This window comes from Amphibalanus amphitrite, unplaced genomic scaffold, assembly GCF_019059575.1.
Source record: "Amphibalanus amphitrite isolate SeventyFive unplaced genomic scaffold, NRLGWU_Aamphi_draft 000024F_arrow, whole genome shotgun sequence".
Lineage (NCBI taxonomy): Eukaryota > Metazoa > Arthropoda > Thecostraca > Balanomorpha > Balanidae > Amphibalanus > Amphibalanus amphitrite.
This window is the reverse complement of record NW_024881520.1, coordinates 1,396,459-1,409,942: the sequence shown is the minus strand read 5'-3', so window position 1 is coordinate 1,409,942 and position 13,484 is coordinate 1,396,459. Positions and strand designations below refer to the sequence as shown.

General features: G+C 55.3%; 1 protein-coding gene across 5 annotated transcripts in view; it reads left to right on the top strand.

Annotated features, from left to right (window-relative positions):
- LOC122393155 (microtubule-actin cross-linking factor 1-like) overlaps positions 1 to 13,484 on the top strand; it is a 215,643-nt gene that overhangs the window by 98,048 nt on the left and 104,111 nt on the right. For all 5 annotated transcript variants that reach the window (XM_043389195.1, XM_043389203.1, XM_043389190.1 and 2 more), the window contains 3 exons: positions 3,109 to 3,269; positions 5,026 to 5,141; positions 11,773 to 11,969. In XM_043389195.1, coding sequence (XP_043245130.1) covers positions 3,109 to 3,269; positions 5,026 to 5,141; positions 11,773 to 11,969 — 474 coding nt within the window. The remainder of the gene's footprint in view (positions 1 to 3,108; positions 3,270 to 5,025; positions 5,142 to 11,772; positions 11,970 to 13,484) is intronic.

The following is a 13,484-nucleotide window of genomic DNA, read 5'->3' as shown; positions in this document are numbered from 1 at the left end:
CATAGCTCCGTGACCTGACCTGACCCGGTCAAATTTCTTATACCATATGATAGCCAATACTTGCCCCAACATGCATGGGAAGTTTCATCACGATCCATCAACCGATGTCCGTACCACCGGCAGGAAACCTGGGGCGTTGGCACTCGGTTTGTGAAAATCCGGCCGGAGGCTGTACCTCTTATGACGTCATAACTCCGTGACCTGACATGACCCGATCAATTTTTTTTCGGCAAAAGATGCGCAAAGGCTGCCCCAGAAGGTATTGAAAATTTCAGCCCGCTACGACAAGCCGTTTAGCGTGCACTTCGAAAAAACCTCAGGGGGGGGGGGTTGATACAACCCCCCCCCTAGGCGTTCAAGGGTTAACCTACGTTGAGCTTGAGGCCATGACGAGGTGCAATGGAACCCCGGTGACTATCCAGTGCCACTTCCCCTCCCTCCCGGCGGCTCGGTGGGCGCCGACCGTGCCGGCGGGCCGCTCGTGACTGGTCAGGTCACAGTGGGGGACCCGAGTCGACGCCGACGGGGCGCCCCATAAAACGACAGCCGCCTACCCCGACCGACAAAGTGGCGGGCCGTATAGTCTCTGATAGCCCAGGAGGTGGGCGGGGGCGGTGCCAGGCGGGAGGCATAGATAGCACTGCGGGTAGAGCCAGGTCCGGATGGGACTGTCATCCCGAGCTAATCGCAAGTCGATGATCAAAGACGGATTTTCAGCACAGTCCAGTATGCACATTGCACAATGTGTATACGGTAATGCTGATACACAGTGCAGGTGATTAAACATACATTGTTGCCTGGATTTAAGCACATTGCTTTTTCTTTTTCAGTTGTGCTATTTTTTAGCTTAATGTTATCTACTCAAAATTGTGACAGCAGATTTCCAGATCTTTCAGTCAATCGATCCCCAAAATCTCGGGAAGCCACGGGAAGCTCGCCTATCAGGCCGGCGGCTGTTGGTTTTGTCCGACTCTAAGGAGTGACTAACGAGCTCCGCGGCAGGAAACTAATGACGCCCATTGAGACTTCCTGATGGCTGCCGGCAGTCGATACGGTGACGTCACAAAATGGGGTCTCGATCACTCCCCCCCCCTCTCCTTTGCCCTGCCGTAGACGGCTAGCGGCAGTCGTCGGGAATGGGGCTGGGTGCGACACGGCCGCTGGCGACTCTCGTGCATTGCTAAGATTTATTGGTGAAGGTCTTATGACTCATGAATGCTGGAATGCAGCTGTTTGGGATTCTTCTTTCGACATGACTTGACGGGATTCCAATCCCTAAAGCTTGGAACGATAAAGAACGTCTCTGCCCGTAACGAGGCTAATGATTAGATTGGTTATTAGTTAGTCATTGGGCGACAATTTCAATCTCGTGGGAAATGTCCATCTGATTGTTGATCAAGTCTGGAGACACCGCGTCGCATCACACACTCACACAGCCAACCAGTGTATGGATACGACGATGACTGGTCTGTTAGGCCCGGCGGCTGCCAGAGCCACTGTCGTGCGCCGCACACCCCACCGAGCGGCGTAGGATCGCCTCGGTGGCGCCACTCATAGCGACAGAAGTAATGGATGATGGCGGTGACTGGCCGGAGAGCCAGCCGGCGGGAGGTCCTCTCTGAGCTCTCTGTCAGTGGTGGAGGTCGAATACGAGTCTCGCTGCTTGGTGTCTGCTGTTCTGTACCTCTGTCTGTGACGGAGGCCGAATAGGAGCTGCGCTGGCGACTTTTCAACACCAATGTCCATTCGTGTACGGTATGTTTGTCTTCAGGGCTGTATGAATATTCCGTATCAGCCTGACACACTATGCTCCGTGTCTATGTGTCTGCGTGTCTGTCCGCCGGACCGTATGACGGCCGATCCGTCAGCCTGCCGGCGCTGCTGTCGGTCCCGTGCCGCCCCGGCCATTCGCGTCCATAAAGCCCACCGTAAATCGGCGCTCGGGCGCGCGCTGCCGGCGGCGCCGCGGTAGAATTAGTCAGTCGGCTCGCGCTGAGTGATTACTCGTCGGGCCATCGGCCGCGCCGGCGCCGGCGTTCCGACGACCGCCGGTCGACCGCGGAGGGTGTGCCCCGATCGTTGGGTTCAGGTGGGGTCAGTGACGTCACGCAAGGACTAGTGACGTCATGTAAGGACCAGTGACCTCACCTGAGAGTGTATGACATCATCTCTGCGCTGGGGTTGATGGGAGAGGAGGGTGGCGCAGAAGTGAGGTGGGAGAGGTATGAACTTTGATCATGAAACACGGAACACTGAACACTGAACAGGGGCTGGACCAGCCACTGGGCGAACTGCTATGAATCGTATCGATCGGGCAGCGTGACTGCGGCAATCTGGAATATGGACCTCGAAGGGGCGGGCGCTGGGTGGTGGGCGGTGGACGTGGGTAATGAACTCCATAGATGGGCTGGAAAAGTTGTTTGCTGTGGGCGGTGGACAGTAGGCGTTAAATATTGGACTTTGGTTGATGGTCAACTGTTTGGCCCCACAGTACGACTGTAGTGGGCGCCCGCCTCCCTCCCCTCTGACACCCATCTCAGCTCATTACCATCTCTGGCGTGCCGACCATCAGTCTGATGGCGCGACCTTCGGGCTGCTCTTATTGTCGCTGTCAAGATGTTGTTGATAGCCCGATGTGTGGGCGGTCGGTGTTCGGGAGAGTGGCTCCAGCCCACACTGCCCGCGGCTGGCCGGTCGAGCGAGGTCGCGGGACCTGTGCCGGCCAAGTGCGCTCGCTGCTGCTGGTCGTGTGTGAGTCGTGTGGTTATGGGTATCATGACGGCGGCGAATGATGGTCATGATGTAGACATCACGCGTCTGCCCCGCTTTTTGATACGTGTCATAAAATATACCGTTTCTTTCATATCGCCACTGATCGTTCAGCGATTTCTATTGTTCTGGGGACTTTTGATATCCAAATTGCTGAATTATATACCAGCTCTGTGCGTGCTTCATGGCCAGTGTTCAGTCTGCCTGTAATTTCTCCGTAGGTATTCTTACCGACCAAAGTATTCAGTTCATGTGACTGTGACCGTGACCCCTCATCTTCCTGTATCAGTCCTAAACTACTGTCTGGCCTCTAACATGACCCGTCTCCTTCTGCCACAGATATCCGACATCGTCGAGGGCGATGACACGATGTCAGCGAAGGAGGCGCTGCTGCGCTGGGCCCAGCGCACCACCGAACGGTACCCGGGCGTCAACGTGCGCAACTTCACATCGTCGTGGCGAGACGGACTCGCCTTCAACGCCATCATCCACAGGAATAGGTGAGTCGGCGACGGGATGAGCCGCTTAGACATGGTGAGGTGGGCTGGATCAAGTGTCAAAGCCGGCTGAACTATGTCAGGTTGTTTGTTTTGTCGAGCAGTATGTGGCTATCGGTGATCCTGCCGATAGTCTGCGATTGGAGTTCTGTTTAGGATAGGACAGGTGTTTCTACTATAGCTTCAGTTGGCTGTTTTGCCTCTCCTTACACTTGGGAGATGCTCCCATCCTTCCTCACCGCAGTCCAGACCTGCACATATTGTCATCGCTTCTCCCCCGCCATGCCCCGAAGAACATGTCTCTTCATCAGACCCCTGAGTTACCCTTGCTACTTCAACACACCCAGTGGTGCATCGCATCCCTTCCCTAACTGTCCAACACACCACTCCCGTTGCAGCCCTCACCTCCCCACCACTCTGGCCGCCTGGCACCAACGTCACCATGTCGTGACGCTATAAGATAGAGGACCATGTCACGCACAGCGGCGCGCCGTGACACTGCGTCATATAGCCGGGCCATAACGGGGTGTCGGTGATGGCCTGTCGACGGGGAGCTGCGTCAGGGGATGGTTCGTCATGGGACGGTGGGCGGAGGGCTCGCTCGGGTGGTTCGGGATCACAGTGTGAGCTGCCAGAGATCGGTGGTAAACGCACACTCGCTGAGAGGCTATTATGACACACCTGGGGCATATTAAACAGACAGTGTGTTCACACTTGGGGCGGTGTGGCACCGAGTATGAGCGCTTTTGTTAGATGGCAGCTCCGTTTGATAGTCTGTGCTGTTCAGGAGCTTTCCCTGTTATTTATTTACCTTTTCCCACATCTGTGCAGGACAGAGACGATCAAGCTGTAGACTGTCACCCAGTCGAGCTAGTCGTGCATCACTCGAACACTCAATTTCAACACCCAACCCACACTCCCGTCTCACATCTTGACCCAGCCCTAGTCTCTCCCAGGTCCCATTATGGCTGGACACCTTACTACTATCACTCTGTCTGATGGAGCTCCACCGTGGTCATTCTACCGTCGGATCAGTCGCAACTCCATCTCTGGCTATACCAAAGTTCCCCGTCCCCAGAGGCAAGCCTCTGCATTCGATGTCTCTAAGCCTAACCGACCTATCTCTTTTCCATGTCCCCATCCGTTTCCGGTCTCTCTCTCTCTCTCTCTCTCTCTCTCTCTCTCTCTCTCTCTCTCTCTCTCTCTCTCTCTCTCTCTCTCTCTCTCTCTCTCTCTCCCTCTCTCTCTCTCTCTCTCTCCCTCCCTCCCTCCCTCCCTCCCTCCCTCTCCTCCGGCCGGTGGCAGGGCTGGCGACGCGCCCGGCTGGCCGTGCCGTCCGCTTCGATCCGTCGTCGGTCGCCGCCCTTCGTTTACATCTCAGACACTATAACCGAGCGCTGTGTGACGGTGGAAGGACGCTCTCCACCCGATCCTGCCCCCAGCCTCTGCCCCGCCGGACGCGGCCGGTATCGTCCCCGACAGTGTTTTGTATACGACGTTCGCACTTAGCCGGGCTTCCATCGATTCGGCTTAGCCTGGAGCCTGCCTTGCCAACCGGGTTACTAGAGTTTATATTCTGTTTGGTATGATATTGGCACTATTGCAAGAATATTGTGTAAACAACTTTGAGCTTGCGTCAGTTGGTCAATGAGCTTTACCCAGCGATACGGAGTCTTAGTGTTCGCAACACGTGGTAGGATGGGCTCTGATATTTTGTTGTGTGCCTTGGTTTGACTCTTTTGCGTCTGTCCCATTCCAGGCCAGATCTGGTCGACTGGAGGGAACTCCAGCACAAGTCGGCCCGCACCCGACTCGACCAGGCCTTTACCCTGATGGACACGGAGTATGGCGTAACTCGTCTGCTCGACCCCGAAGGTAAAGCGCCGGTCAGAGTGTTCACTCACCTCCAGCTAGATACATATCAACTAAAATCAATTAAAACATCACATTTCCAAGTCGGTGCGGGGAATCACCCGACACGCCCTCCCCCAAACGGCCCCGACCTTGCCCCAGTGGTATACCTGTCGGCCGTATAACACTGGTCTGTTTATATGGGAGGGGCTCATTCTGGCGCTGTGTTGCCAGTCTGCACTCCGTCCCGCTAGACGTGGACGCCGTCGCGGCTGACGTCAACAAACAAGGCGTGTGTGTTGTGTTGTGCCGGTCATGGGCAATGTCTCCACGCCTGGCCTCTGTCCGCCGCGCAGGAGGCCAACTGACCTGTGTCACGCAGGCTGTAGCGCAACACTCTCCGCCGGAGGCTAGGTGTATAGGAGGCGATAATTGGACCGAGCGAAGGTGATGACAGCTCTCACTCTCCGAAACTGGGGCCACGAACCGTCGTGCTGGAACAGTAACACGGACTTGCGTGGCCCCTCACTGCCGCAGATTAACACGAACTACTCGTGTAGCTGATAGCAGCTAGTCTCTCGCCGTCGTATCACCACTCTAGCGCTAGACCAGCCCATGACATAGGGAGCAACCAGGCGGGCGCGTTGTCTGTAAATTCCCCGGATCGCGCTGTATACGGCCAAATAAATCCCGTCCCTGCGGAAATGAGCACCGCCAGCTGTCATATAATGCTCGCCGGCCGGCCGACTGGGGCTAACGTAATGCGGGCGTCCGCGATGAATATTTCTGCTGGACGGTGCCGCGGGGAAGGGCTATCGGGCAGAGCCGGCGGGTGGGGTCGCCGGGCGAGGTCGTTACCAGTGAGAGATGTTGTGTCCGTGACTGGGCACTAGATATCAAGACGCCGACGGCACAACAGCCCGACGGGCGGCTGACTCAGGAGATATCGGGAGTCCCGTTGGGAGGGACGGGCGACTCCGTACCAAATGATTGTTCCGCACGCACGCGGGACGATGGTTGCCCACGGGAACAGACCCAAGAGACGGTGGGCTCTTTGGGGTGATTCGGGTCGGGCGGACGTACTGCGCGGTGCCAACCTTGCTCAGGCGACCGATGGGTGACCTGGACGTGACTCCGGGGTGACAATTATGCCTCGGCTATGGAGGCATGACTTAATGTTTGTTTCAACTGAAGCTGGGTAAAATCACGAATATCCTAGTAAAAGTGAAATCATTTATGGCACTGGGATATTCAGTTTTTATTTTGCTCTCTGTCAACCCTCTTGAAGACCAATACCACACATGCCGTGGTCACGTTCACGCACGTGGCGTGCCGGTGCCGCTCGCTGCAGGCCGGCACAGTGGTCACCTCTGCACAGTCGGTGAGTCGGCCCCCACCCCAATCGATGCCACCAGTATTGGTCGACGCCCGGGTGCGGTCGTTCGGTGCACGGAAGGGAGGGGCGGTATAGTTTAGGGGTCACGTGCTACGTACGGAACGTGGACGTGGAAGAGAGGATGGGGGGGGGGCGATACGGGGAAGGGAAGGTAAAGGCGAGGGGCTGCGTGGCACAGCGACAACGACACGGTACAGGGCGGTTTGGGTGATATTGGACAGAATACCACAGACGCCATGACTGATGGATGTCTACCACTCTCCACCAGCTCACCAGACGTGCCACCGCCGCGTCGGAACGGCGGAAGGGCGCTGGTCCGTCTGGCCGCCCACCCGCGGCGCTGGCACCCCGTCACAGCTGCCTGAACCTCACACTGCAGGCCGATAACAGAGAGCCAGTGTCCCAAAATTGAGTTTTGTCTTGGGTGTCAGAGGGGAAAATTACCCACCAAAAAGAGGGGAGAGAGTGGAAAACTGCTGATTCGATTAGATCAAAAAGGAGTGAGAAATGGCAAAAAGCATGCATTTTATTCTAGGGTGTAGAATGTTTGATGCTAACTGGGCATCCACACAACTGTCTTTCTATAGGTAAAAAAATCTATGTTTTCTAGGGTGGGACTTGGGAGTGGAAAATTGTTCTTAAAAATGGTGGTGAGAGTGGAAAATGAATTTCATTTGGATGTCGTTTCCCACCCAAATAGACAAATTTTGGGACATTGCAGAGAGCTGCGCTCTGTCGGTGGATGGCGACACCGCTCTGAAAAACGCGCCGTCGCCGCGCCGCGTCAGCCGGCAATGGAGCAGTTTATCTCTGTTGAGCTGTTGTTCGGAAAAGAAAGAGTGATACGGCTGGCTCAGAAAAAAAAGCTAGTAGCGTCATCATCGTCATAGGGACGGCGTCGTTACGAAGGGTGGGTGGTGACGGAACCCGACACTCGGAAGGCCAGTGGTGGCAAAACCAGGCTGCCTCGTCGCGTCCTTACAGACTCGACGTTTCTGGTGGGCGTCGTCGGCCTAGTATGCTACTCAGCACCATCGGTTTCCTGATGACCGCTGTCAGTTTCCCGACAATCCGTACAGGTGGTCGTTGCGGGCAAATGCTTCCTCCCTGTATCCAGGGTGCTGAACTGCTGGGATGAACCGGGCCACCTACTTACCCTCGGGAGGAGGCCGCAGTTGCGACACCCTCGGAGCGACGGACACTGCAACTGCCTCCCCGCCCCGCCCCTGCTACGCCGTGTGTGAAAGTGACCCCGCCCCACACCTGGTGGCTCAAGGTGCCGCGCTGTAGGCGATAACGGCCGCCCATTCATTCGGCCATTCATTGGGACTTTCATTGGGTCATTCATTCGGTCATTCATTGGGACTGTCGCCGATGCTGTCGGTCGTGGGAGAGTGGCGGGAGAGATGCTGGGACCGATTCGGAGTATAATTGATGGGGTTGGGCGGCGGAACGGGGGTCACATCACAAGACCTGGGCTTCGTGGTTTAGTAAGCTGCCGACACTACAATTGGTTAAGTTTTTCGTCAATCGTCAGTTTCAGCCTTTCCATGCATGTGCTGCTATTGAGGAACTATTAAGGCTGAATTGTATTGCATAACTTAGACATAACAATGTAGACTTATCTGCGTCAAAAGCTAATGCGGTGGACGATCTCGAGGTCACTGTGCGTCACGACTCCTCAATGCCCGGGGTGTGTGGTTTCTGCGATGGGTCCGTCAATGGGTACCATTGTTCGTGGCGTCTGCGGTCGACTCACGCTGCGCGGTAGCCGCAACGCACGGCTGCTTGTCAGCTCGTGTGTCAGAGAACGCGCATTGTCCAGTGCCGTGCGCCGAGGTGTGCTGTGCTTATCAGTCAGGGGCCAGGCACCAAATACAGTCCACCTGTATTTGGTCTATCACCGGTAGTAACCGCTTGCTGCGTAGTACGCGGTGGTTGAACCAGTGTCACTGCCAACACCTGTCCGCGCAAGGTCACGATCTGCGCCCCCTCTCTGCGTCAATCCAGCGCCGCCATGAGTTCTAAACCACACACGAGTAAACCAGCGGGCGGTCACGTTCGTGGTCTGGGTCCGCGCGCGTTCATCCAGCGCGCCCGCCCTACATGGCCTCCCTGTGGGCGGCGGGCGTCGGAGGGCGTCGCAGGGCGCCGTTCGACTGCGGCGCACTCCACCCTGGACGGAGAGCACGGACGGCCGTATTTGGAGGTCCGCTGCCGACGGTATGGGCGGTGCCGGGCGCAGGAGGAACGTCCTGACGATCGGCCGACTACGTTCTAGGTGTCAGCGGTGGAATCCGTCGATAGGCGACCCACGTGGATGTCACTGCGTTTCAACGAGTGTCAGCGAGTGTCTGGGTGTCACTGAGGTGTCGCTGCCGCCACCCACGGCTCGGTCGGCATCGGCGCCACATCCACGGGGCCAAGGGAGCTCAGTAGCGCCTTATTAGACTGCCGGTCCCAAAGTCAAAGGCTTGATTAGCTCGCCTAATAATCCTATTATGAAGATTCTGCTTCTGATCCCTCGGTAGTTTGCCGAAGCTGATTGTGCTATCCGTTTACGTGATATGTTCTCAATCCGCAGCTAAAACGTCCAGTTTACCTATGCATCTAAAGGTTATCTACAGTTATCACATGTCCGCAGCATATGCTGCGGACATGTTCTATCAAGCCGGGAACGGGTGCAGCAACTCGACACTAGCGCTCTCGTTATTGAGGTAACTTTAGCGCAGCTGAGCGCCGTTTTTGCTGTGCCTGACGATTATGCGCTGGCGTGCCCCCGAGCGTGCGTTTGCTTACGTGTAGGAGACCGGATCAACCTCCTGTCGAGTTTGTCAGCTCGCTCAAGGTCAACAGGCGCGCTGAACATGGGTGGGAGGCGAGGTTTTAGAGGATATCTGAGACAGATTGTCAGGGAGAAATATTTCTAGTCAGCCACCGGTGATCACTGCTCACTGCTCAGTGCTCAGGACTCGGTCGTCTTTACGGCCCCGTCCCCTCGTCGCGCCGTTGCCGCTCCCATCGTCTTCCGGTCATGGGTCATCAGTCGGCCTCCCATGACTCAGCTCAAACGACCTACCTCACCCATGACCCACCGCGTCAGCGCTGGCGAGTCTCCCGAATATCCGAACCCGTCTGAATCACTGGCCCTCTCAGACCGTTCACCTGAATCACTGACCTTCACCTCATCTGACCATCTCACTGAAAACGCAAGAGATGATTACAGTGATGAGTCTACCCTTCCTACATATATCATGGATGGCATCCTGGGCCGTTGCTGACCCGAAGACCTCGCCGGTTCTGGCTCTGCCTGATCGCCGTAACCGCCGACGGTCCCCGCCCCTCCGCGGTGCCGTGTGGGCGGACAGGGGCGCTCAGCTTCCTCCGTTCGGACCCGCCCCGAATTCACTCAGGGTCAAACGGAGGCCGACCGGCACCGACCCCGCTACCCACGCCGAGACCTGGCAGCTGTGGTGTAGGGGGCTAGAACGGCAGCCATCTGGGGACGATGGAAGCCGCTGGATGACAGGCCGAGCTATGAGAGTCGCGGCTCCTGACGTAGTGACTTGTTGAGCTGTTAACTGCTTGAGTGGGGGACCCGCTGAGACTTCGTGACGCCCGTCGCACCCGAGCAACGCCGCCTCTCCCCGGCTGGCTGCGAACTGCCACGTAAACTGTGGCCTGGAGTCAGAACCAGAGCTCTGTAGGTCACTTCCCAACTTCCGCATATGTACGCAGCCGTGGGTGATAGCATTCCGTTTTCAGGGACATTAGTGACCAACGAAGGCTAACTTCCTAACGAACAGCTGGCACTATCAGCTACCGTGCTCTCAACTCTCACGCTTAGCCAAATACATCATCTTTGAGGCATCTGGCGTCTGAGAGCACCTTTGTAGATGGTGTTGATTTTTGGCTAATGAGTGGCTCGTTAACCTTCGAGGAACGGCTGTATTCTGTCGACGAATGGCAGGGTGACTTGGCCTAGACCGTACTTCACGCCTTCGTTGACGGAGCGCAGAACGTCTTGCCCCAACCGAACGATTACCCTGCCTTGCCAGAGTATTTGTTGCGTTGATTGGTAGCGTAACTGGATGCAGCGACCGTTTTACGGCGGCGTTCGGAGACTGGCTGATGACGAATACCGCACTAATGTGCTGTGTCTGAAACAGAGTTATATGTGGTTAGGGTTAGGTGAGAGTAAAAGTCTGCAGTTCAACGCCATGTTATTCGTGAATCGTGTATATCATTGTCCTTCACCGGACACCGCCTGCATTTGTTTGGCAATATGGAAGCATCCCATAGTTCCTTCGACATGTGCTGTTTGTAAATTCCGGTGAATTATTCACTCTAACCCGTTGGCTCTCCGGTCCGCTGTGTCGGAGAGATTTACACAAAAGTCCGTCTTGACGCGCTGACTCGTTCGATTCAATACGTTTCTCGAGTGTAAACGTTTACAGTGCAGCGCTCAGAATGGTCGGTGGCTGGCCGTGGCACGCCGTGCTGGTCGTGCTTTGCCGTGCTGGTCGTGCTTTGCCGTGGTAGGATTCACCCGACGGGCGGTCACGGCCGGCGGGCGGGCACCTGTCAGGTGGTTAGTGACGTCACTCAGATGATCGGTGACGTCACTCGGCGGGCTGACGGTGCCCCACCCTGTGTTGTGGCGGCCAGGATACCCAATTAATTGGAGGCGCGTCAATTTCATGACTGAGACATATCCGACCTGACGAACAGTTGCGTTGTCAGTCGTACTTTTCTGGAGCTGCTCGCCCGTTTTGGGCGACGTATGTTTAAAAAATGACGTGATTTTGCCAACATGTGTTCGTTTTCTTGTGTGGGCTTCGCTATTAAAACAGAATGCCATTAGTAGGCTCATTAGTGTTAATGTTTTCCTACGACGATTACAAAGAATAAATGAATGCGCCGTGTAAACATGAGCTGAAGAACTTTAACTACGACGCTCTTCGTCTTCTCTCTTTTATTATCACTTAGTCAGTCACCACCCGCATTCGGCATCTCATTTTAAACCGACTGCCCTCCTCCCCCCATTGTCGCCATGGCCCTGTCGCGCTTCACTGTTCTCACTGCGAAGTGCCGATGTGAAGTGTCACGTTCACTGTGACACCTGTGAAGTGCCGGTCCTCTGTAAAGCGTCCGCTCTAAACCCACCGCGCTCTTGACTCTTCCGCTATGAACTTGATATGCTTGAAAATTTCAGATGAATTGACCGTCTCTAACCGCTGCCTTTTTCGCTACCCACAGACGTTGACACCCCGGAGCCGGACGAGAAGTCGGTCCTTACCTACGTCAGCTCTCTGTACGACATTTTCCCGCAGCCGCCGGCCGAACACCCTCTCTATGACGCCGTGAGTAGCTCCTCTGACCTGCGCACCACCAGCACCACCAACAGCACCAGCATCGGCACCAGCACCGACCTCTTCGCCACCGGCACCAACCGGGTGAGTGAGTGGTGATGGAGCCAGCGGCAGGTGACATGGCCTGGTGATAGTCCTGCGGATCAACCTTGCATCCATGCCGCCTTTGAAAGGGTCCGTCGGGTTCCTTGCCACAACATCTCAAAACATGATGCCATTCCGTCAAGCCATTCCATTGAGACACTCTCTCGAATCATTATGTGAGCCATTCCATCGAGTTACGCCATGAGCCATTCCATCGAGTCATTCCATCGAGCCAATTTATCGAGTCATTCCTTCAACTTTTTTTAGCCAATCGTAGACCTCTGTGCATCAATCAATCCGAGTCATTCAATTGAGGCATTCCATCGAACCTTTCTGTCGCCACCGTGCAGCCTTGGCACGACAGATGTCCTCTTTAATCTATACGTCGTTCTATGTGTCCGGTCTGTCTCCGGTCAGTCTCCTAATGTCAGACCCACCCGACTCGAACGAGTCATGACTCGTCATCGTAACGACAGCCAGCATGGCTCCGGTGGTGTTTTACGATGCTGATTGACGGATCCTTTGTTGAGCACACCTATACGATTTGATCTAGCCTTACATGGAGGAGGGGTGTGTTCGGACACACCATGCAACCAGCGGGTGCATTCGGCACACAGGACAGCGCCCCATTTCTGGATCGGGAGACACCCGAATCTCATTGAAAAGTTGTGGGTGGCACAGAGACTCGCAGGTTCTTTTGTCTGAATAAAAGTTATCCATGAAGCTGGACTCAAAAATCTAGATTGCTGATAATTTGTGCCATTTACACGTCAATATATCATCCTTAGGCACATGTCCTGGATTTTACCCTTTCAAGTCCTGATTGTTTCTCCGCCACGGCTATGTCACCTGCCGATATATTTATAGTTGTATTACGGAACCTGCTGCCCGCTTGGGAAGCCTGTGGTACACTGCCTTGTTCGCATGTCCGGGGTGCTGGGTGAAATGGTTTTGGGAACTGCCATCGTACGAATATGCTGTCTGGGTACTGCTGATTAGCTACATTTGTTCGCATGATCCTTGGGGATACACAGGTGCTGAGTCGTGTGTTGGGAATGTTGAATGAGTGCGTGGTGATGGGTTAGGTCAACTATGCTGTCTTGCTTTTGCTGTCCACTGTCCAGTTTGAATGCGGGAAGCCGAACCCCTCCATCCCTCCGTGCTTTCTCGTAGCAGGTGGCCTCTGGGCAGTATGGTATTGCATGCACAGATACTGCAACATTTGGGTGAGTTTTCGCTGACATGCGCGGGCTGACTGGAGTTAGAGCCTATACCTGTAGGAATACCTGTAGAAGGTAAGTATTAAGTAACATACAATCATGCAACGGGGCACAATAACACAAGGACATCGGCATGTCTTCACGATGTCCCAGCATACAACCGATGCAGCCTATAGGGTTGCTGGTCCTCGTGACAACGAAAACGCTGGCGTGCCAGTGCATGTGTACCAGTTGATTGGCACGCGTGCAAGTTTATGGTACCCGGCCTAGTATTGGGGTGATGGAAACTCCCAGG